The sequence below is a fragment of the Mustelus asterias genome, chromosome 17 (assembly GCF_964213995.1).
Source record: "Mustelus asterias chromosome 17, sMusAst1.hap1.1, whole genome shotgun sequence".
Taxonomy (NCBI): Eukaryota; Metazoa; Chordata; class Chondrichthyes; order Carcharhiniformes; family Triakidae; genus Mustelus; species Mustelus asterias.
Window position 1 is genome coordinate 38686942 of NC_135817.1, and position 25765 is coordinate 38712706.

Here is a 25765-nt window from a genome sequence, read left to right on the forward strand (position 1 = left end):
TTAGTGAACCCCAGATGGGTTTTTCCGACAACTGACAATGGTTTCATGGTCATCAGTAGATTCTTAATTCCAGATTTTTTTAATTGAAATCAAATTCCACCATCTGCTGTGGCGGGATTTGAACCTGGATCCCCAGAACATTAGCTGAATTTCTGGATTACTAGTCTAGCGATAATACCACTAGGCCCTCGCCTCCCCATAATTGAAATGTAATCTCTCCACAGATGGTGCCTGAGCTGCTGAATATTTCCAGCACTTTTTGTTTATATTCCAAAATACGCTTTCTCATTTTACTACTTGTTGTTTAGAAGTCAGACTGTATGGGCAGGAAAGGCAGTGCTCCAGTCTCATGTTCTAAGTGGTGTTTCAAGAGTGATTTGATTTCATTTATTATTGTCACATGTATTGGGATAAAGTGACAAGTATTGTTTCTTGCGCGATATACAGACAAAACATACTGTTCAAAGAGTACATAAGGGAGAAGGAAAGGTGAGGGTGCAGAATGTAGTGTTACAGTCATAGCTAGGGTGTAGAGAAAGATCAGTTTAATATATGGTAGGTCGAGTCAAAAGTTTGACGGCAGCAGGGAAGAAGCTGTTCTTGAGCTAGTTGATACGTGACCTCAGACTTTTGTATCTTTTTCCCTATGGAAAATGATGGAAGAGAGTATGTCCGGGGTGCGTGGGGTCCTTGATTATGCTGGCTGCTTTGCCGAGGCAGCGGGAAGTGAAGACAAAGTCAATGGATGGGAGGCAGGTTTCCGTGATGGACTGGGCTACATTCATGACCCTTTGTAGTTTCTTGCGGTCTAGACTTTCCAATGAATTTTAATTAGAATTGCTTTGTTAGATTGCTGTTAAGATCTTTATACTAATGACAATCATAAAGGCTGTTAGGTTCAGACATGCAAGCCAGAATTTTACGCAGAGGCAGTGGCCTCAGCATCCCCATTTCACTGCAGATTGAGGGTAATCCTGCCTTGAACTGACCAAATCACGCCACAAACATTTTATGACCCTCAAGCTGTTAATTGTTTGAGATAGGACTTCTGTCACCATCTGGGAAGAAATGCTGTCTCCAAGAGCTGCTGGCCAATCAGATGGCCAGCTGCTGCCTTGTCCTAGCAGTGCCACTGGGAGCTATGGCTACTATAGGAGTTACAAGCAGTCCCTGAAAAAGATAAACCATGGATGTAGACTGAAAGGTAAGTCCATAGTTTCACCAGGCCAGGCTGCAAAGGAATGGGGGGCAGGGGGGTGGGTGGGGGGGGGGGGGGGGTGAATCGCCAGTGGAGGGAAACTAGCTACATTGGATGCAAGGTGTCTAAACAGGGAGACCCCATGTCAAAAATGGAGCTGGACACCTCTTGCAGTGGGTAATATCTCAGTAGTGGTGGAAGGGGGGCATTAATTGGTCACTTAAGGTCTTCAGTTAGTTCATGGGTGAGCAGGCCACCAGAACCCTCCCAACCACAGATCCCAGCAGAGGTAGGTAAACCCTTATGTAGGAATTTCCAAGATGGATTCCCCAGGACATCATTGGGGTACCCCCCAAATGTGACTCTGGGATATCTGGAAGTTATGGGCCATTTCATATTTAGAGGCCCCTTTTAATGTGAAGCTTTAAACTACAGCTTGTTCAGCTTATGTGTAAATCCAGCACCGCATGGACTATTACAATTATGAGGTTTATGAGGTTATTATTGACACAAAGACTGGTGATGTGGAAAATAGTGAGGAGGAAAGCCTTAGATTACAGGATGAAACAGATGGGCTGGTCAGATGGGCTGAACAATGGTAAATGGAATTTAACCTGAAAAGTGTGAGGTGATGCATTTTGGGAGGGCGAACAAGGCAAGGGAATATATCATGAATGGTAGGATGCTAGAAAGTACAGAGGACCAGAGGGCCCTTGGGGTACATGTCCAAAGATCCCTGATAATAGCAGGACAGGTAGATAAGGTGGTTAAGAAGGAATATGAGATACTTGCCTTTATTAGCTGAGGCATAGAATATAAGAGCAGGGAGGTTATGATGGAGCTGTAAAATGCTCATTAGACTACAGCTAGAATACTGTGCCCAGTTCTGATCGCCACCCTACAGGAAAGATCACTGCGCCAGAGGCCTGGGTTCAATTCCAGCCTTGGGTGACTGCCTGTGTGGAGTTTGTACATTCTGTCTGTGTCTGCGGGGGCTTCCTCTGGGTGCTCTGGTTTCCTTCCACAGATTTCCTCCCAAAGATTTGCAGATTAGGTTGATTGGCCATGCTAAATTGCCTCTTAGTGTCCCAAGATGTGTAGGTTAGGGGATAGGGCCTGGGTAGGATACTATGTGGGAGAGTTGGTGCAGACTCAATGGGCGGGATTTTACGGCCTCGCTCAAGCAAGACCGGAAATTTCCGCCTAAGGTCAATGGACATATCTGTTGTCCGCCGCCCCTCGCCCGCTCCTATTCCGTGGTGGGCAAGGCAGCAGAATTCCGGCGAATGGGTCAAATGGCCTCCCCCTCACTGTAGGGATTCTATGATTGTTTGGTGTGATGGCACAAGGGAGGATGCAGAGGAGATTCACCAAGATGTTGCCTGGGCTGGAGCATTTCAGGTATGAAGAAAGATAGGCTGTGGTTGTTTTCTTTAGAGCAGAGAATGCTGAGGAGAGACATGGTCAAGGTGTGCAAAATTATGAGGGATATAGATAGGGTAGATAGGAAGAACTTTTCCCCCTTAGCAGAGAGATCAATAACCTAGGGCACAGATTTAAGGTCAGAGGCAGGAGCTTTAGAGGGGATTTGGGGAAAAGCTTTTTCACACAGTGGGTGTTGGGTATCTGGAACTCCTGCTTGCAAGGGTGGTGGAGGCAGGAACACTCACAACATTTAAGAAGCATTTAGATGAGCACTAAAAACACTATAGCATGCAAGGCTATGGACCAGTGCTGGAAAATGAGATTAGAATAAATAAATATTTGATGGCCAGCACAGATATAATGAATTGAAGGGCCTCTTTCTATGCTGTGAAACTCTATGGCTCTATGATTATATTTTGGGGCTGCAGCTTTAAGTTTAGGGTAAAATGAAGGGGATCATGTGACTTGTCCTGAAGGTGGTTTGATTGTTAGAGATTGAAAAGAACATAGAACATAGAACATTACAGCGCAGTACAGGATTGGATTGTTTTACTGAGAACGCAGCATGGTATATACCATGGTCAGAGACAATGACTTTGAGTTTCCCAAAGCCGAGAAAGGTGTTGCTGGTATTGAATTGCAAATAGTTGTGCTGTAAATGGTCCATTACTTCTATGATGAAAGGGAGTTGGGATCAAATCTAACTAATTAGCATTTCTGCCAAGATACAAAATAACGGTGTCTCATGTTGTGATGGGGATGAGGAAACCAATTTTGAGATCAGGTTACAGGCTTCCCTATGATCAATGAATATCTAAGACAGGCAGTTCCATGTGGAAATCAGAGAGAAAAGGCCGTTTGACTTTGTGAGCTACCATAGCTGGATGCGGAAGTGAGAAGGTCCCTAGTCGAAGAGACACTTCCTGCAGCCTTCGACAGATTTTGGGAGATTTGTTCTGGCCCAGTCAGGCAAAAGAATTATCGGAATAGGCTTTGCTGTTGGTGGTTGATTTAAGAACCTCTCTGAAAATTGAGGAAAGTGCCTGGAGACAGTCAGTTGAAGTTATTGTGCAGAAAAGTAGGGGTACAGAAACCCATTGGAAGCGGGAAGCAACTGTGGACTGTTTGCCATAATTCAGTGAAAAGTGTGATGTATGATAAGTATACATGGGGAATATTCCTCTCTGTAGTTTAAAATATAAATTGCCTACAAAATGAAAATAGTGTTTAGCCAAAAGAACTTTTAGCAATTTGTTAGAGTAAAAGTTTTAAAATGTGAAATTTTGAAGTGCCATTGTTCCAGCTATTAACTGGAAGTTCAATTCCTTTTGAAAGTTACTGGTCCCTTTGGGGATTGTAACAGGATTTTGATTTTGGCTCATTCTGCAGCAAATACATTTGTCAGTTATGCTAGCTATTGAAATGAGATATAGATTGAAATGCTGCCTCCCAGTCACAGCAACTACAAAAATAAATATACTTACACTTGTACAGCACCTTTCATGACCACAAATCATTTTACAGCCAGTGAAAAATATTTGCCATATAAAGATTGTTGGAATTTAGGAAATGCAGCAGCCAATTTATGTACAGCAAGGTTCAAAAACAGCAATTAGAACATTTGTTTTACTCATACTGGTTGAGGAAGAAACACTGACCACAATTCAAAGGAACTCCCCCATTGTTATTTGAATAGTGCCATGGACTCTGATGCTGGCCTGAGAGGGTCGACAAGACCTTGGCTTAACATCTCGCGTGAAATAAAATGTAGCACTCTCTCAGTACTGCAGTAAAAAGTCAGAGCTCAAGTGTGGAGTTGGGCACAAACAATGACTCAAAACTACTACTGAACCAAGACCGAGACTGTCTTCTTCTCAAAAACTATACTTAGAAAATTTTCATGACTCATTCTGAAAAAGGGAAAACAATGTAGAAAGTTAAACCACAAAAAATTGGTAAAATGACTTGATGCATTGTGTGAAAAAATTGAAAATGTAGATTCTCGAACTGTGAATAAAGTCTATTGTATGATAATACTGAGGATGCTGGGATACGGAATTAGTGGGAGATACAAATCTTAACGGAAAGAATTTGGGATGTTTGGATGGGGTTTTCTCTTTTAAGGAAATAAGTTTGTGCAGTGAAGAGTTTTGCAATTATTATCAAATGAAGACAAAATTGGTTTTCTTTATATTACCAGGTAAATAAATAGATATATTTCTTCATGTAACATGGGGCAGTAGTTTAGGAAATGGGCTTTTACAGTAAAGACTGTTTAATGTGGTGTATAAAATAGTTCTTGCCCCAAACCTTTATTTACAAAAAATAACACTCGGAATTATATGAAGATGGCAAGCCACAGAGTACAAAGTTATGTATCCAAACATCCCCATCACAAAAAAAGTGCATGCCTATCATTTGCAAATGGCTGGACATATATTGTTCACAAAGGAAATTGTCACACATTAACAAAACACCTCTTTCTAGTCTGATCCATTTTCATCTGTTCTAATGAACAGATTGCACACATTTTTGAAGCGTTCAAGCCTTCTAGTTTAAAGTTTATTTATTAGTGTCACAAGTAGGCTTACATTAACACTGCAATTAAGTTACTGTTTGGATACACTAAGGGAGAATTTAGTATGACCAATGCACCTAACCAACATGAATTTCGGACTGTGGGAGGAAACCGGAGCACCCAGAGGAAACCCACACAGAGACAGGGAGAACATGTAAACTCCACACAGATGGTGACCCAAGCCAGGAATCGAACCCGGGTCCCTGGCACTGTGAGGCAGCAGTGCTAACCACTGTGCCACTGTGACTCCCCTCTAATGGTCTGATGGTATGGTAAATGGTAAACCCTCTAACTCTAATGGTAAGTGTACAAGTTGTTAACTGTTCATCTGGTGTCTGCTGGTTCCTGGGTTGATGTTGCTTCTCTGGGGCATGTGGTTGCTGTGGCAAGTGGCGCTGCTGTGGTAATTGTCACTGCTGATCCATTCCATTTGTTGGGGAATGGTTGATGCTGGGACTGATGACCATTCAGTTCCCTGTTCCGATGGCAAAATCAAATCTGTCTCATTAGCTGTCTGCTGTGAAGGAGCAGGTTCTCCAGTTCTCAGCTCTTACAGTTTTATCAACATGGAAATTGGCTTTCTGTTATTTCACTTTGATTTTGTCACTAACTCCTGTTACAACTGGCTTCAGTAGTTTTTATCTACTGGAAGAGTAGTCTGGATGCAGTGTGGCATTTGTCGCTGAACTGCACTACTTTCCATGCCTTCAGTCAGTGTGTTTTCCATTCTAAGATTGCCTTGTATATATCTGTACTTGATATAATTGATTTTCACCACTGCCTCAGCTTTTCCATTTGACTGGAAATAGTGTGGAAATTATGTGTAGTGCTGTATTTTGCAGTCAGACACAAAGTGTCTGAATTCTTCATCAAATGAGGTTGCTCATCACCATGTTGGGAATGCAGTGATGACTGAAGTGTGTTTTCAGGCATTCTATGATCTCACTGGTAGTCAATGATGTTGGGTAATCGCACTCCCCATAATCTGTGACAAAATAATCAGTACCCATGAGAGAGAAGAGATCTAATTCAAACTTCATCCATGGTCTTTCTGGTATGTTATGAGTCATGAGCAGCTCTTTAGCTTGCTTAGCTTGATGTTCATTACAGGCACCACACTAGCTGATATGGTACTTAATCTTATTGTTCATGTTTATCCAGTAGAACACTTCTCTTGCCTTCCACTAATTGGACTTGATTCCTTGATGGCTTGCATGGTTATGCTTCAGCATCTTCTTTCTTATCTCTTTGGGGTAATGATTCTGGTTCCTTTCCAGAGTTTGTCAGTTGCAATCTTTGGCAATCAATGCATCTCTGCCTACCTGTTAGGAACCAGATCAGAAACTTCAAAGTATTTTATGAAGTTAACTTAGACACCAAGATTTTTATTTTGGCATTAGTCGGAGCATAAAGTGTTCGCTCCAGGTGTAATTCTATTGACCCACTAAGAAGCTTTTATTAAAACAAACAATTCAGCAACACAGTTAAAATGTAACAAAAAGAATATAATTATAAAAGCATAACTTTTACCATTGAAATACTTAAACATTACAAGGTATAATTCTTAACAGCTATCTATCTCTATAGGTGGCATGGTGGCTAGCACTACTGCCTCACAGTGCCAGGGACTCGGGTTCGATTCCCACCTTGGGTCACTGTCCGTGCGGAATCTGAACATTCTCCCTGTGACTGCGTGGGTTACCTCCCACAGTCCGAAAGACATGCTGATTAAATGCATTGGCCATGTTAAATTCTCCCTCAGTGCACTCAAACAGGTGCTGCGGGTGGCAATTAGGCAATTTTAACAGTAACTTCATTGCGGTGTTAATATAAATCTACTTGTGACACTCATAAATAAAAAAAACTCCAATTTAAGCAATATCCCCACAGACATAAATCCTTCTTCAGAATCAGTTAGCACAAAAACATATAGGATTTCCAGCCTTTTAACCCCGCTGGACAGAGATACCGAAAGACACCTGCCTTCTGACTCCCATACAGCAGTCTCAAGAGAAAGATCTATCTTCAAATAGCAAAACTTCAGAGAAAGAGACTTATTTTCTCAAAGATCTCATTCTCCAAATGCAGAAAGAGAAATAGAGACACTTCTCTCTAACCATTCTCAGCAGCATCTGTCCTAGTTTCTCTGTGCAAGCCTAATCCCACCCAGTCACATGATTGTTCCTGTCAATCGATCTAATCAAGCCCCACTATAAAAAACCCCAGAGGAAAACACTATAATAAACACAACTGCATTAGTCCAGATTAAAACAACACTTTAGCAATTAGGGTCAATTATGCTTCTGCATTATCAATGTGGGCTGCAGGTTACAGACAACGTAAGAAGTCTCACAACACCAGGTTAAAGTCCAACAGGTTTATTTGGTAGCAAAAGTGGTGTTTGCTACCAAATAAACCTGTTGGACTTTAACCTGGTGTTGTGAGACTTCTTACTGTGTTTACTCCAGTCCAACGCCGGCATCTCCACATCATGGTTACAGACAAAGCAGCACTGGGTAAATAGAACAGACTGTTAAAAAAATTCCTGCACAAGAAACATGACACAAATACATTTCTTAAAGGCACAGTATCATCACAGTACCCAACATTCTCTTATAGTGATATCTGTGTCCTTGATGTTTTCAGACCTTCCTTCAACTACTTCCTTTAACATTTGAAGAGTTGCATCTCGAATTAAGCAAAATGCTTGTCTGATGATCTGTTCAGCAGTCACTGGCTTGGTGACATGTGAATTTCTGCAAATCTCTTCTCGTACATGGAGGCTTATCAGTCCAAGCTTGTGACTTGTGAGGGGACTTTGCTTAGTGTCTACCATCTGGAACTGTAGATCTTCTTTCCTTCCATTGTATTGAACTCTCTGCTTAGTTTGTCCTTGTGGGGTGAGCATTCTGCCATCAAAGAACTTCAACTTTACCTTAGACATCTTCATTCTCAGGTCATCACCTGCAACTTCACACAGGTTGTGAAACTCATGATGCTGCACGTAGCACCAGGGTCTGACACTTCACATTAACTGTATACTCTCATTCTGGAGTCATCATTGCATCAGTCACAAACCTTTTTCTCTTTGAGGTTTGATGCTGCCAACCTATTCTGGGGTGATTCTTCAGAAATCTCTCCAGTAACCATTTTTAAAATTATTATTCATTCATGAGACATGGCATTGCTGGCTGGCTAGCATTTATTGCCCATCCCTAGTTGCTCTTGTTTAGAGGGCAGTTGAGATTCAACCACATTGCTGTGGCTCTGGAGTCACATGTGGGCCAGACCAGATAAGGACGGCAGATTTCCTTTTCTAAAGGACATTAGTGAACCAGATGGGTTTTTCCAACAATCAACAATGGTTTCATGGACATCAGTAGATTCTTAATTCCAGATTTTTTAATTGAATTCAAATTCCACTATCTACCATGGCAGGATTCGAACCTGGGTCCCCAGAACATCAGCTGAATTCCTGGATTAATAGTTGAGTGATAATATCACTGGGCCATCGCCTTCCCCTCTTTATAGACTTGCTTTTCTTCTTTCCAGCAAAACACTCCTTTTAAAATGGTTCAGCTTCTTGCAGTTAGAGCATGATTTTCTCCACCATTGACATGCTTCCTTTTTTATCTGGAGTCCTCCATAGTCCATAGGATCCCTACAGTGCAGAAGGAGGCCATTTAGCCCATTGAGTCGGCACTGACTCTTTGACAGAGCATCTTACCTAGGCCCAGCCTCCCCACCCTATCCCCTTAACCCCTTGCATTTACCATGGCAAATTCACCTAAACTACACATCGGGATACTAAAGGGCAATTTTAGCATAGCCAATGGGAGGAAACTTGAGCACCTGGAAGAAACCCACACTGACGCAGGGAGAACGTGCAAAATCCACACATAACATTTCTGTTGGCACTTCTTTCCTTTTCACCACTGACTTGTGCTTCAAAGACTTGGACTTGCCTCTCAGCGTAGTGCAAAATGCCTTGCCAGTTCTCCCAGCAATACTCTCCAGGTGATGATTAACCACTTCAGAGCTCATGTACATTTCAATAATTTAATGGAAAGTAGGTTTCTCATCTTTCAGCAGACTTGCTCTCACAGCAGGATCTATTGTTCCTGAGACATTCCTATCTGTGATGAGATCATTCTTCAGTTGCCCAAGCTCACAAGATTCAGGTAGATGTCTCAGTGCTGTCACATACTAATTCATAGTCTCCCATTCTTCCTGAGCTATAGTGTTCAACATAGTGTTCATGAATAACATTAGCAGAGGATTCAATGTGGGTTTTCAAGACCCCCAAAATTTCATAGGTCTGGCTTTTCTGCTCCTCAAGGAGGTCAAAACTGCAATAAAGTTTATTGATTAGTGACATGTAGTCTTACATTAACACTGCAATTAAGTTACTGTGAAAATCCCCTGGTCACCACACTCCGGCGTCTATTTGGGTACACCTAACATGCACATCTTTGGACTGTGGGAGGAAACCGGAGCACCTGGAAGAAACCCATGCAGACACGGGGAGAACATGCAGACTCCACACAGACAATGACCTATGCTGGGAATCGAACCCGGGTCCTTGGTGCTGTGCCACCATGCCGCCCCATACAGCTTGTAGCACTCTTTCCCCACACTGGTAAGAGTTACATAGAAACATAGAAGCCCTAGTGTCAGGGGGGATTAGCAGGGTAAATGTGCAGGGTTACGGGAATAGGGCCTGGGTGGGACTCGATGGGCCGAATGGCCTCTTTCTGCACTGTAGGGATTCTATGATTCAGCCCTTTGAGTCTGCTCTGCCATTCATTTTGATTATGGCTGGTCATTGAATTCAATTTCCTGATTCCCCCTTACCCCATATCCCTTGATCCCTTTAGCCCCTTGAGCTATATCTAATTTCTTCTTGAAATCAGACGTTTTGGTCTCAACTACGCTCTGTGGTAGTGAATTCCACACATTCACCACCCTCTGGGTGAAGAAATTTCTCCTTATCTCAGTTGTAAAAGGTTTACCCCTTACCTTCAAACTATGACCCCTGGTTCTGGACTCCCCCACCATTGGGAACATTCTTTCTGAATCTACCCTGTCTAACCCTGTTAGAATTTTATAAGTTTCTATGAGATCCCCTCTCACTCTTCTAAACTCCAGTGAAAATGATCCTAACCGACTTGGCTCTCCTCATATGACAGACTTGCCATCCCAGGAATCATCCTGGTAAACCTTCACTGCACTTCCTCTATAGTAAGGACATCCTTCCTCAGATAAGGTCACCAAAACTGCACACAATACTCCAGGTGTGGCCTCACCAACGCCCTATACAATTGCAGTAAAACATTCTTATCTCGCTATGTAGTACAACATACCATTTGTTACTGGGATCAGTTCAGGTTTCTTGTTCACCTCTTTGGAAATCTCAATTTCTTGCCATTGAGTCAAAGATTTCCAAGTCACTCTCAAGTCTTCCTAAATATACATAGAAGCAAGTACTGAAACTGGGGTGGCACAGTGGTTAGCACTGCTCCCTCATTGTGCCAGGGACCCAGGTTCAATTCCGGCCTTGGGTAACTGTGTGGAGTTTGCACATTCTCCCCATGTCTGCATGGATTTCCTCCCATAGTCCAAAGATGTGTTGGCTAGGTGGATTGGTCGTGCCAAATTGACCCTTAGTTTCCAGGGATGAGTGGGTTGGATGGATTAGCCATGGTAAATGTGTGGGGTTACGGGGATAAGGTGAGGGCGTGGGCCTGGGTCAGATGCATGTTGGAGTCACTGCCGGCCCGAAGGGCCGAATGACCTCCTTCTGCACTGTAGGGTTCCTATGAATATTCAAAGCCACAATGACTCATCCAATATACATGTGTATTGTACAATGCACAAAGTTCAGACTTGAGTTTTAATTATTCTCTATGGTTTTTCAGTTGCTGGCTCTTACAGCTAACAAAATCCACTCAATCCCAGCTACACACGCACACATCTGACACTATGTTCCATGTGGTGTGTAAAATGACTACTGCCCAAAACATTTATTTGCATAAAATAATATCAGTGGTTATGAGTATGAAAAGCCAGTGTAAAAAGGTACTCATCCAAACATTTTATCCAATAAACAAATGAAGTGTAGACAATTAAACTAATTTACATATTTCAATTCGACCATATTTCTGCAACAGTAATTACTGTTACTAATAGATCTGTTTAAATCGACAACATTTTATTAAGAACAGTCTTGAACAATAGTATAATTCTTTCATAATTTCACTGATTATATTTTTTGGTGGGTAAAGCTCCTTAAACAGCAATGAAGCTGATGTAAATTTTTCAAAATAAAAGGTACAAAGTTTAATGTGCAACATGCTGAATTCGTTCAGCAGCCCAGAGAACATAGTGACATTTATTAAGCAAAGCCACCATAAAAAAGTTGCAAATTTCATGCATTATCTTGTTTTGGAAAAAAAGCCAATTCATTTTACTTTCTTTTTTTGCTAAAATGCTTTTCTTAGGGACATTTGGCCCGAGTAATTTTCCATTGATGGACAAAAGCAGGAGTATCCTGCAAACAGTAAGCCCTGACATGTTTGCAGGAAGCTAATTTTGCAAGTTTTTGCACTTTGTGGATTTAATGTCTGTAGTTCGCCACTTAGTGAAGTCTGTTCTGCTCAGTGATAAGCAAGCCCTACAGGGTGGCAGAGTGATTAGCACTGCTGCCTCACAGTGCCAGGGACCCAGGTTTGATTCCTGGCTTGGGTCACTCTCTGTTCATTCTCCCCGTGACTGCGTGGGTTCCTCCAAGTGCTCCAGTTTCCTCCCACAGTCTGAAAAACTGTTAGGTGCATTGGCTATGCTAAATTCTCCCTCGGTGTACCCGAACAGGCGTGGACTGTGGCAACTCGGGGATTTTCACAGTAACTTCATTGCAATGTTAATGTAAGCCTACTTGTGACACTAATAAATAAACTTTAAAACAAACCAGTTTCAGGGATCTGGGAGGCTCAGGCCTTCTGTATTGCTGGAAACATTTCAAACACATTAAAACATTATTCTAGACACCTGTAAAAAAAAAACTTTGTAGTAATATCTTTTTTACAACTTCCATTTATAAAGCAATCATGTATAGGGGAACATCCCCAAATGCTTCACAAGAAAATTGATACCATGGTCCGAATCTTCCATTTAGCGGCAAAGATGAAAGCTGTGCTTGGGATAGGTGAAGAGAAGTGGATAGGATCGCAAGCCAAAGGCAGTTTGCTAAGGTTTTAAAAAGCAGGGAGGGAGGTTGTTAAGTGAAATAAACTGAGTTGTAAGTTTCATAGAATCCTACAGTGCAGAAAGAGGCCATTCGGCCCATCGAGTTTGCACCAACCACAATCCCACCCAGGCCCTATCCACATATCCCTACATATTTACCCACTAGCCCCTCTAACCTATGCATCCCGGGACACTAGGGGGCAATTTAGAATGGCCAATCAACCTAGCCCGCACATCTTTGGACTGTGGGAGGAAACCCACGCAGACACAGGGAGAATGTGCAAACTCCACACAGACAGCGACCCGAGCCGGGATTCGAACCCAGGTCCCTGGAGCTGTGAAGCAGCAGTGCTAACCACTGTGCTACCGTGCCGCCCGTTTCAGAGGGCAGAAATGTAGTGCGTGGATCTGCAGCCACCAATATTGGTGTAGAAGGATCAAGGGGATTACATAGTAGAGGGGATATGTGGAAACATAAAGGAGGATGAAATGCTACGGTAAGGTGTGGTAATGCCATGGAAAGAGCTGAAGATGAGAATTGTCAGACATGGGAGGGATATGAAGCTCCAAGTGGAGACAGGTACTGGGAATGTTTTGAGCTCTTAAAGGCATCCAAGGTTATAATGTAGATCAAAATAGCATATGTGCATCAAGACTTTTCTCTGACCTTCATTGAGCAATGAGACAGACAAAAATTACTGAGAAATTACCAGCCTTGCTATTGTGCTAGATACTGGATCAAACATCCACCTACTCATCTCCCCAGTTTCAGACTTCAAGCTGTTTGAGTACATACATGTGAGTCTACCACTAAAAATGAGGGATATTAAACTGGAAAATGGTTTATTTTGGGAAGGGGGTTCTACATCCTCTGATCATAAACACAATTGTAGATTGGTGTTACCAGTTTTGGGCAAATTAATGGGCTTTGAATTGCAATATTATGGCTGCATCCTTCAAGGTGAGTTTATCACTCTAGTGCATAAGTGATTTTGCACAACTTTAAGATTTACTTCTGGAATGTTTCCTGTCCCACCTGGTAATCTAGAGGATTAAAAGTGACATTCCAGCTTCTATTTACCTGTATTTTCATACAAGAGTGAAAACTCATGTTGTCCACATCTTTATTTTCAGAGTTGCTTTTCTTTCTTTTGAATTGCCAGAATAATCCAAGTGCACTAGTGTAACTTTGCTCTGCCAAAAAATGGAGGTGGAAGCAACCTCCTCCTCGTTTTGAATCCCCTACTGATGACAGCTGAAGCAGCTATTAGTCATATAAGGAACTATGGTGCAGACCATTGTGCTGCTGATCCATGCCACTTCGGCGAGATAGTGGAATGCACTGTCCACTATCTTCCCAGTGCAATAATTGCATGATCTGCCCTTTTCACATTTAGGCTGTTTTAATCTCTTCAGTAAATGTTTATTTGAAGTTGTTCAAAACTGACCTTGATTGGCATCCGACATCTTCGTCCTGGCTGCAGCATTGAAATTCAAGTCCAACGTATGCAATGTAGTAGCCTACCAAGGATACATATAAGACACTAGTAACCTGCATACATTTATTATAAAAGTTGTACTTGCTAGATAATCCCAAAGATTTATTAGCTGTTAAAAACTGTACAGAAATGTATTCATTACTAATAGTGAGCACCAATCTACTTACAAAAAACTGTGGGAAAATTCAGTAAATAATACAAAGGAAAATAATCTGAATTTTATTTGTTTACAGATCATATGAAGCACATCGTTAGGTACAATAATATCACAGAGGATGGTTTTGTTTACAGGCACAGGGACATAAAGCTTCCTTCTCAAATCAGCTGGCATTTTATCGAACACCTTACATTTTATCCCAGTAAAAAAATTCTGCACCCATTCAAAAATGTCCTTCTTCTGCCCCAAAAAACTGATCAAATCCATTAAACAATTAGATTGTTTAACAGCTAAAATCATTTTTCATAGTGTAATTATGTCTGCACAATAAGCAACTATTAACATTTTTAATACAGTTTATGCCTTTCACTTTTTAAATAAATTTTTAAACATATACATTTTCTCTTATTGCCCCATCTCCATCAGTTTTTCATTATCCTCTGAAAGTCTTAATTGGAGCAGCACCAGGCAGTTCTGAACATGGTCTGCACCATAGCCTCTGGCATGACAACTACAATGAGGAGTGTTCAAGCTCGACCAATAGCACAGCATCTGTTGTCAGTGTACAGTTAGAAAAGTATTTTCATTTTTTAAAAAAAGTTCCTAGTATCAGAATAGCAAATTTAATGCCAAATATGTTTCTGACAAGACAATAACGCAACTAAATTTCATCCAGGTGCAGTGGATAATGGCGCTGATGAATCTTTCTTGAAAGCACAAGAGAGACTGGAAATAGTTGCAACATTAGGCTCACATTAATTTAAAAAGAAAGGAATGAAGATAGCCAAATGAAACAATAGATCATTTATATAACTGCTACGTACGATCGACCTTAGTGCACTGCAAAAAGCATGTTCAAAATAAATAAACAGCATAGCTGTGTATTTTATAGTAGGGAAGGAAGGGTGTTAAATGCAACAGTTAAAGTTTTCAAAAAATGCAATCCTCACAGGCCAAAGTATTCTGGAACGATTTCAAATAGATTTACTGTTTAAAAGCAATTTTCTCAAGAATAAATATGCTGCTTTAAATTACATGACTGGTTTCTGAAGAATTTTGATTATGGTTAATCCCTGCACTTCCAGAAAAATCTTTTGCAGCAATGGAATGTTGACTTGTATCACATTTTCTTTTAAATAATGTCTGTTCCCCCATTTTTAGCTAAAGACATCTAAAGCCTTGCAGAGGAATTAAGAGTTTTGTCAGTTATGTAATAAGTTGCAGCTCTTCCATCTGAAGTTATTTCAATTTACATGCTATTTGCATGTTGCTAGTGTATATCAGAGGCCAACCTATTACACTTCAAACCTTGCAGAATGCTGGAGAAATTATAAGTGGGACATTTTCTTGAAGCTCAAAAGATATACACAAACCTGAAATTCCTGAATTATACTCATTTGTTTTAACCTTCCAATTTTATCAGGTGAATCAACTGTATTTGAAGATTGCTTCAGAAGATGATTTCAGTTTGTATTTAACCCAAAGGTGGTTTCCCAAAGCTTTAAAAGTTGCATCCTTTTTATTTTGTAATTTTTATTTTATCTTTGTTATAAAGATTTAGTTAGGTGGAAAACACCTCTGAAAAACCTACCACCCCCTTCCCCCCCACATTTATGATCAGATGGAGGTACATTGTGTGAAGCAGGATATGCCATAACTGGAGTTATTTGTGTTAAAATATAGATTTTGCAGCACATGCAGAACAGATACTACTAATACATACATACTTTTACTTTAAACTGCTAATTTTAAGATCAAGCTGCAGTATACTACAGAAAGCACAGAACTTTTTTTTAAAAAACATATAGCGCTATTTGTTTTATTTTTACAAGATAAAGACATTGGCAAAATATAATTCTGGAAAAATGTGTACACTTGTAAAAACATGGGCATGTCTTTTTTACACAATATATGGAAAACTCAATTAGCTGAGAGAATTCTGCCACAACAATGCATTGCTAGACCACACTTGACACAGAGGAATGAAGCACATCTGGAAAAACAGGTAAAATGCAGTCAGGCAGAGGCCTTTAGTCTCAAGGATACGTCAGTCAGGGTTTTTTTCTCTTTTTAAAAAGGTGAAATTGTAATAAAAATTTAAATCCAGATAAGGACTGAAAACATACTATTACCATAATACACTGCAGCATCAGAAGCGCAAGTGGAAAAATATAACTACAGCCTAAACACCAAATGAAATTTCAAAATACAGAAGGGTATGCTGACAACATGGATGTCAGTCAGTAAGCAGGCAAGCACATAAACTGTAGCACTTCAACAAAACTGAGCAATGATACAAACTAATAAAGGACCACATTTGCCATCAATAATTAATCAGAAGCTAAATTGTACTCATGGAAAATAGCTCATTTGGGGTCCGGTAATTATTTAATGGCAGGGACCAAAAACTGTAGCTGATTGGTTGCAACTAGTTTATTACATTCATCTCTTAAGAGCTGACATCACGTTGCAAAAAAATTGTCCATTTAATGGATTACTAAGTCAGAGGACATTTAACTTTTCAATTTAGGCTAGATCTCAAATCTATGACACAATACAAATGGAGAGGGGAAAAGTTAGTTCAATTATCAGAGTGAACTTAACTTCTAAGTCTTTAACAATGAATGTACACAAATATTATTTATCGTACAATGGATGTACTTGAAGCAGCTGCTTCCTAACTTCAAAATAGTTCATGGTAACCCCTCGACCAAAACAGCATCCTTATGATGCCGAGAGATATGCTGGTTCTTTTCTGATGGCCTTCGGAAGCCTTTCTTGCAGTAATCACAACGATGTGGATAGTCCTTTGTGTGAATCGAAATAACGTGCCGTTTAAAGCCTGAGGCATCGGTAGTGCTATACTCACAGTACTCACACTGATAAACCTTTTTGCCACTGTGGGTCTTCATGTGCTTCTTAAGCTCAACCTGTTGCCGAAAGCCCTTTTTACAACGTTTACATCTGAATGGCAGATCCTTGGTGTGAACTGAAAGAATATGACGACTAAGAACAAAAGGGTCTGCAATTTTAAAATCACAGTGCCTACACTGGTGCAGTTTTTTACCCTTGTGAGTTGACATGTGTTTCTTAAGCTCGGAGGGTCGATGAAAGCCCTTGTCACATACCTCGCACTTGTGGGGGTAGTCCTTGGTGTGGACTGAAATAATATGGCGCTTCAAATCGCTAGAGTTGGAACTTCTGTGATCGCAATGTGTGCACTGGTGGGTTTTATGTCCCTGATGCATGATGGCATGTTTTTGCAGTTCTTTGGCATCTGTGAATGTCATCAAACAATGCTCACATTTAAATGGCAGATCTTTGCTGTGCTTTGTCTTCATGTGGGTTTTCAGGTTTGAAGCATCAGCCGATTTGTAGTCACAGTACTGGCACTGATAGGGTTTCTCTCCAGTGTGTGTACGCATGTGCTTCCTCAGCTCTGATGGATGGCGAAATCCCTTGCCACATTCCACACATATGTGAGGGAAATTCTTGCTGTGCACAGCCAAGAGGTGACGATTCAGAAGCCCTTGCTCTGCAGTCTCATACTCGCAAAATTTGCATTTATGCATCTTCGTGGCTCCCTTTTCACGATGAACCAACTTATGAGAAACCAGTGCCCCCGGGTGAGAAAACCCCTTGCCACATTCATCGCACTCATAGGTCTTCTCCACTTTGCTCATGAGCATGTGGCTCTCCAAGTGGTTGTGTAAACTGTTTTTCTTGTTGGTAGTGTAATCACAGTCAGTGCACTGGTACTTTTTCTTAGCAAGTTGCTCAGGATGATTTTTCATGTGTCTCTTGAGGAACCCTCGGGATTTAAATTTTTTTCCACAGATCATACATGGATAAACAGTTATAGGATGTCCATCGGGCCCTATGATGATTGCTTGATCAGAATAAAGAAAATATGGTCAGTGTCAGCTCTAAAATATTAATATATTATGTGGCTGTTACTTTGTATGGTTAATTAGCTTACGAGTTTCCAAGAACAAAAACTAGAATTTCATGGCAACATGTTTCACCTGAAATTTCATAACAGACAAAAAGTTCATAATTTTATGCAATTAAATTTTAATTCTTGCCATCCCTCGTGGTAATCTTAAGATACTATATTTTATGTAAACTTTAAAATATCATACAGAGGCTTGGTTTGCAACCTTCTCATCCTTAAGTGCAACAAACCAAATTAAATCACCTCTTCAAAATAAAATCTCTATCCTCCTCCTCTAGCCCCCAGGAATTGAAAGGGGAGCTGCTGTTCTCAAAAATGCTCTATGGTAGTCTCTCCCTCATATTTCAATAGCTTAAGAAGCACAGCACTATACAATCTTGATCAACATAGTTTGTTAGCTGACTTAAGCCAAATTGGCAGCGATGGTGTTACCGTTGGTCTTAAAATCCTTCAGCTAGGATGCAAGACAAAGAAAATAATGAATCCCATTCTTGCTCGCAATCCGGTGATCTCTGCTGGAAAGTGGGCGACAGGTCTGGACAGGATTAGATAGACTCTGATGCAAATTTCTAGGATCAGCCTGCCGAGAATTACTGTTTGTGTTTGCATAGCAAGAATGACTGTTCAAGTGAGCCACCGGAGAGCACCAAAGGCCTTTAAAAACTTAAATCAGTGTAAGCCAGTAGCCCATCAGAAGAAGAGAAACAGAGAGTGGAAGTTTAAAAGAGCACATGACTGCTTAAAAGGATCAATATAAATTTAAAAAGCCAGAAACTTCACAAAAACAGCAGCACTGCCCTTCAGATCTCTTTAGCAGCCTGGTGGTACACGGAAAAATTTAAGCTCTCCACCTACCGGGTTAGAAGGGTGGAGTTCCAGCCACTGAACATATTGCAACTGAAATTGAAAGCCTATCTGGGGTGGGGATGGGGATGGGCAAAAGAGTTAGGAAATAGTTGAAAGAACACAGAGAGGTAAAATCGAGTGGCCATTCACAGGTAGAATTCATTTTTAAAAGGATAAATATTTGGACTGTACTTGAACCCAACAGCAGTTCCAGACAAAAGCAGAGTTGTTGAGTTCAAGTCCCTTGATGTCCAAAGATTTATCATTCTCTATCCTGAATACATGAAAATACTCAATGATCTATCTGATATCCATGGCACTCTGTGGTAGGAAATTCCAAAAATCCACAAACCCTTTAGTGATGAAAATTTTCTTTATCTCAATCACAGAATCATAGAATCCCTGCAGTGCAACAGGAGGCCATTTGGCCCATTGAATCTGCACCGACTCCCTAAAGAGTATGCCACCCAGGTACACGCATTTACCATGACCAATGCACCTAACCTGCACATCTTTGGACTGTGGGAGGAAACTGGAGCACTCAGAGGAAACCACGCAGACACGGGGAGAATGTGCAAATTCCACACAGACAGGCACCCAAGGCCGGAAACCCAGGTCCCTGGCGCTGTGAGGCAGCAGTGCCACTGTGCCGCTCTCAATGGCTGACTGCTTATTTTGAAGCTGTGATCCTGAATTCTCGACTTCCCAGTCAGGAACATCTCACCTGCAAAGCCTTTTAAGAGCATTATATATTTAAATGAAATCCTTTCTCATTGGTATAAATTCTAGAGGATATGGGCCCATTCTATTCAATCTCTTCTCTTGGGACAACCTGCTGATCCTAGTAACCAGCCTCGAACCTTTTATAACGCTCCCTCTAAAGCAAGTATATCTTTGCTTAGGTAAGGAGACCAAAACTGTATCCAAAGGGGAAAATGCTGGAAAATCTCAGGTCTGGCAGCATCTGTAAGGAGAGAAAAGAGCTGACGTTTCGAGTCCAGATGATCCCTTGTCAAAGCTGTACAATGTACTCCAGGAGGGGCCTCCCCAATTCCCTATATAATCATAGTAAGATATATTTACTCTTATATTCCAATCCCTTTGTAATAAAGGCCATCATACCGTTTGCTTTCCCAATTGCTTGGTGTACGTTTTGATTCATGTACAAGGTCACCTAGGTCCCTCTGAATACCAACATTTCTCAGTCTCTCAACATTTAAAAAATATTCTGCTTTTCTAATTTTCCTTCCAAGGTGGATAGCTTCACATTTCCCTACATTATCTTTCATCTGCCATGTTGTTGCCCAACTAACCTGCTACGTTTCTTTGCATTTTCCTCACAGCTTACTTTCCAACCCGATTTTGTATCATTGGCAAACTTGGAAAAATTATACTTGGCCCATTCATCTACATCATTGATTTAAATAGCAAATAGCTGAGGACCAAGCACTGATCCTTGTGGTAACTTACTACTTACAGGCTACCAACCTGAAAATTACTATTCCTGTTTTTTGTTAACCAATCCTCGATCCATGCTAATATATTACCCCCTAATCACACTTGCCCTAATTTAGTGTAATCACTTCTTGTGTGGTATATCACTGAATATCTAGTGAGTGGCACAATAAACAAGGAAGAAAAAAATAGTCAGTGTGCCAGTGATGAAGTAGCATAGCACCTAACTCACTGTTTGATGTCTAGTATGCTGGAGGTACACTTGCACAACGTGGATGCAAGGAGAGCTACAATGTTTGCCATTCTGAAGTATCCTCCTCAAAAATCAGCAGGGCAGCATGTCTGGCAGGCAGTGATGGTGATCAGGCTTCATATTACTACCTACAAGATCTGGGAACAGGCAATGTAAGTTTATGCAACCTGTTCCATTTAGCAGGTGCCTGCCCAACATATAAGCGCCCAAGTGATACAAGGATCATAATATTGGCTGGAGCTTTCCACCTGTTCATGCCGACGGGACGAGATCCCTGCCATGGGTTTCCTGGCAGCGTGGGATGGAGTCAATCGGAAATCCTACTGGCAGCGATGGGACCAGAAGTTTCCTGCTGCAAGATAAATGCTGCGGGAAGGCCAGAGAATCCCACTCATTGTAAGAAATAGTCGGCCTATTGAGCCTGCTCCACTATTCAATCGGATCTTGGCTGATCCGATTGTGGCTTTAACTCCACTTACTTGCCTGTCTGTCCCCAAGATCTTGTCAATCAAAAATCTGTACAACTCAGCTTTGAATATATTTAATGACCCAACCTCCACTGTTCTCTAAGGAAGAGAATTCCAAAGACAAACAATCCTCAGGGAAGAAATTCCTCTTCCTCTGCCTTTATTTTGAAACTGTGCCCCATAGTTCTAGATTCCTCCATGAGGAAACATCTTCTCAGCACCTTCCCTACTAGACCCCCACAGAACCTTACGTTTCAATAAGATCACCTCTCATTCTTCCAAACTCCAAGGGAGCATAGGCCAAACCGGCTCAACCTTTTCTCATAAGACAACTTATGCCAAAAGCTTCATATGCCTTTTTTTCCCCTTTTCTGATCGTGCATATACATATATCAATATTTCAGCTATAAGTTGTATCACAGAATCCCTACAATGCAGAAAGAGGCCATTTAGCCTATCAAGCCTGCACTGACAATAATCCCAGTAAGAAGTTTCACAACACCAGGTTAAAGTCCAACAGGTTTATTTGGTAGCAAAAACAAAAATGGTATTTGCTACCAAATAAACCTGTTGGACTTTAACCTGGTGTTGTGAAACTTCTTACTGTGCTTACCCCAGTCCAACGCCGGTATCTCCACATCATGACAATAATCCCACCCAGGCCCTATCCCCGTAACCCTGCATATTTACCCTGCTAATCACCTTGACACTGAGGGGCAATTTAGCATGATCTACCTAACCTGCACATCTTTGGAGTGTGGGAAGAAACTGGAGGAAACCCACGCAGACACATGGAGAACGTAATAATAGGGAATGGCATGCATCTTCAAAAGGGCTTCACTAAAACATGTAGTACAACTACTGGATCATATACTTTCACTTAATGGCACCCATAATGGCAGTAAGAAGTTTAACAACACCAGGTTAAAGTCCAACAGGTTTATTTGGTAGCAAAAGCCACACAAGCTTTCGGAGCTCCAAGCCCCTTCTTCACGTGAGTGGGAATTCTGTTCACAAACAGGGCATATAAAGACAGAGACTCAATTTACATGAATAATGGTTGGAATGCGAATACTTACAGCTAATCAAGTCTTTAAGAAACAAAACAATGTGAGTGAAGAGAGCATCAAGACAGGCTAAAAAGATGTGTATTGTCTCCAGACAAGACAGCCAGTGAAACTCGGCAGGTCCAGGCAACTGTGGGGGTCACCTAGGCCCTGTTTGTGAACAGAATTCCCACTCACCTGAAGAAGGGGCTTGGAGCTCCGAAAGCTTGTGTGGCTTTTGCTACCAAATAAACCTGTTGGACTTTAACCTGGTGTTGTTAAACTTCTTACTGTGTTTACCCCAGTCCAACGCCGGCATCTCCACATCATGACACCCATAATGGCCGCAGTTTTGGGATTTTTTCAATTAATCATGTCAAGACTACATTACTGCAATAAGGCATAATAGGGCAAGACAAGAGAATACCTCAGAATGAACAAGAATTTGGCTCCCTTGGCAGATGCCATCCAAAGTTGAAGTAGCAAAAAGGGGGTGCAAGGGGGCAGCATCTGCCGATAGATAATACATACTGCTCCCAGGCAGTCTCCAAAGCAGGCTTGACTGTTTTGCTGCCAAGATTCCATGGGTTTGAGAGTGTGTTCAACGTGTGTGGCAACAGATCAACATACTGGCAAGGAGGCAGGGGTTAGGGTGGCGTTATGACATTAGAACAAAGAACAATACAGCACAGGAACAGGCCCTTCGGCCCTCCAACCCCGTGCCGCTCCCTGGTCCAAACTAGACCATTCTTTTGTATCCCTCCATTCCCACTCTGTTCATATGGCTGTCTAGGTAAGTCTTAAACGTTCCCAGTGTGTCCGCCTCCACCACCTTGCCTGGCAGCACATTCCAGGCCCCCACCACCCTCTGTGTAAAATACGTCCTTCTGATATCTGTGTTAAACCTCCCCCCCTTCACCTTGAACCTATGACCCCTCGTAAACGTCACCACCGACCTGGGGAAAAGCTTCCCACCGTTCACCCTATCTATGCCTTTCATAATTTTATACACCTCTATTAAGTCTCCCCTCATCCTCCGTCTTTCCAGGGAGAACAACCCCAGTTTACCCAATCTCTCCTCATAACTAAGCCCCTCCATACCAGGCAACATCCTGGTAAACCTCCTCTGTACTCTCTCCAAAGCCTCCACGTCCTTCTGGTAGTGTGGTGACCAGAACTGGACGCAGTATTCCAAATGCGGCCGAACCAACGTTCTATACATCTGCAACATCAGACCCCAACTTTTATACTCTATGCCCCGTCCTATAAAGGCAAGCATGCCATATGCCTTCTTCACCACCTTCTCCACCTGTGACGTCACCTTCAAGGATCTATGGACTTGCACACCCAGGTCCCTCTGCGTATCTACACCCTTCATGGTTCTTCCATTTATCGTATAGCTCCTCCCTACATTATTTCTACCAAAATGCATCACTTCGCATTTATCAGGATTGAACTCCACATTAGGTACAGAGATTGACATTTTTAATGACAAATAAACAAAATTCCCACAGTGCAAATCTTGGTTAAGTCGAATCTAACTTCAGGGACAATATTAGAAGTCTCTTAAACATGTATATATGTTTCTGCAACAGCTTGCTGCAAACCCAGTAGAGCATAAAGCAGCAGGACGTAGACATTCAGTTGGTGATCAGCCAATGGCAAGTTCTTGGTCACACTGCCAGAGGAGGTGCCAAGTGTAGATCAGGTACTTTCTTATAAGGTTTAAGGAAGATTTTTAAAAATATAAAAATGAATGACCAAATGTTCCAGTATTACTTTCTGTGAATGATGGTTCTCAGTGGATTGAATATTAGAAGGGTATCAAAAAGACAATGAAAAGAAATCTCTTTGAAAATGCAGAGTACATAATTTCTGCAAATGTGTTAATAGGAAATGTCATCAATTTTGCTAGGTTTAATGTGACCAGTTATTAAATGGCATCATAAAAATGTTCCTCCACTGCCAACGCTGAACGTGTATTAATAAGGAAAAATCTGTACCTGTCTGATACTGTCTACTTTCAAGTCTCCTTCTTTTCCTTGACTTTGGTTTTACCAGCCTGTTAAGCTCAGCTGGTCCATCTGCTTGTAGAAGATGGCTGGCAGTTCCATTCTTGTTCTCTACAGTATCAGAGCTGTTGCCTGAGAGAGGATAAGATATGGCAATCTGTATCTAGTGTTCACTTACATATTTTATGTGGATACTCAAATTCATTTGAAAAATGCAATAGATGTATTGTCATAATTGACTGGATAGTTGGTTAGTGATGTAGAGCAACAGAAACAGCACGGGTTCAGTTCCCGTGGTGGCTGAAGTTATTCATGAAGGCTCGCCTTCTCAACCTTGCCCCTCGCCTGAAGTATGGTGATCCTCAGGTTAAATCACCACCAGTCAGCTCTCCCCCTCAAAAGGAGAGAGCAGCCTATGGTCACCTGGGACTATGACGACTTTACCTTTTAACAAATAATAAGGCAACAATCTATCTCATAATTCATTACATTTAGCCACTATAGTCTAGGTAAGTGCTTGGTCCTTTGTTTAAACAGTTGTTTGTAGGCAGATTTTGGCAAGGTGTAAAAGTAACAGGCTTGTTGTGGTGGGAGATTTTAACTTCCCCGATATTGACTGGGACTCACTTAGTGCTAGGGGAATGGATGGGGCAGAGTTTGTAAGGAGCATCCAAGAATGTTTCTTGAAAAAGTATGTAGATAGTCCAACTAGGGAAGGGGCCGTACTGGACCTGGTATTGGGGAATGAGCCCGGCTAGGCGGTCGATGTTTCAGTAGGGGAGCAGTTCAGGGACAGTGACCACAATTCAGTAAGCGTTAAGGTACTGATGGATAAAGACAAATGTAGTCCTCAAGTTAAGGTGCTAAATTGGGGGAAGGCTAATTACAATAATATTAGGCAGGAACTGAAGAATGTAGATTGGGGGCAGATGTTTGAGGGCAAATCAACATCTGGCATGTGGGAGGCTTTCAAGTGCAAGTTGATTGGGATTCAGGACTGGCACATTCCTGTAAGGATGAAGGATAAGTATGGCAAGTTTTGGGAACATTGGATAATGAGAAATATTGTGTGCCTAGTCAAAGAGAAAAAGGAAACATTTGTGAAGGCTGGGAACACACGAAGCAAGTGTGGAATAGAAAGAAACTTAAGCAAGGAGTAAAGAGGGTTAAAAGGGAAAGTCATTGACCAGCAGAATTAAGGAAAATTCCAAGGCTTTTTATACATATATAAAGAGCAAGAAGGTAGCCAGGGAGAGAGTTGGCCCGCTCAACGACAGAGGAGGGAATCTATGCTTGGAGCCAAAGGAAGTGAGCGAGATATTAAATGAGTACTTTGCGACAGCATTCACCAAAAAGGACTTGGTGGATGATGAATTTTGGAAAGGACGTGTAGATAGTTTGAATCATGTTGAGATCAAAAAGGTGGTGGTACTGGGGGTCTTGAGAAACATTAAAGTAGACAAGTCCCCAGGGCCTGATGGGATATACCCCAGAATACTGAAAGAGGCAAGGGAGGAAATTGCTGGGGCCTTGAGAGAAATCATTGTATTCTCACTGGCTACAGGGGAGGTCCCAGAGGATTGGAGAATAGCCAATGTTGTTCCTTTGTTTAAGAAGGGTAGCAAGAAT

At 41.5% G+C, this 25765-nt stretch overlaps 1 protein-coding gene across 4 annotated transcripts in view; it reads right to left on the reverse strand.

The window, feature by feature from the left end:
• Positions 1-14145: 14145 nt before the first annotated feature.
• Positions 14146-25765, reverse strand: part of LOC144506424 (zinc finger X-chromosomal protein-like) — a 41490-nt gene continuing 29870 nt past the window's right edge. For 3 of the 4 annotated variants that reach the window (XM_078232534.1, XM_078232535.1, XM_078232536.1), the window contains exons 9-10: positions 24128-24268; positions 14146-17991 (exon numbers count right to left, since the gene is read on the reverse strand). In XM_078232534.1, coding sequence (XP_078088660.1) covers positions 16796-17991; positions 24128-24268 — 1337 coding nt within the window. In that variant the 3' untranslated portion in view covers positions 14146-16795. Of the gene's footprint in view, positions 17992-20590; positions 20749-24127; positions 24269-25765 lie in introns of all 4 variants that reach the window. The other variant, XR_013499901.1, reaches the window with a different exon arrangement.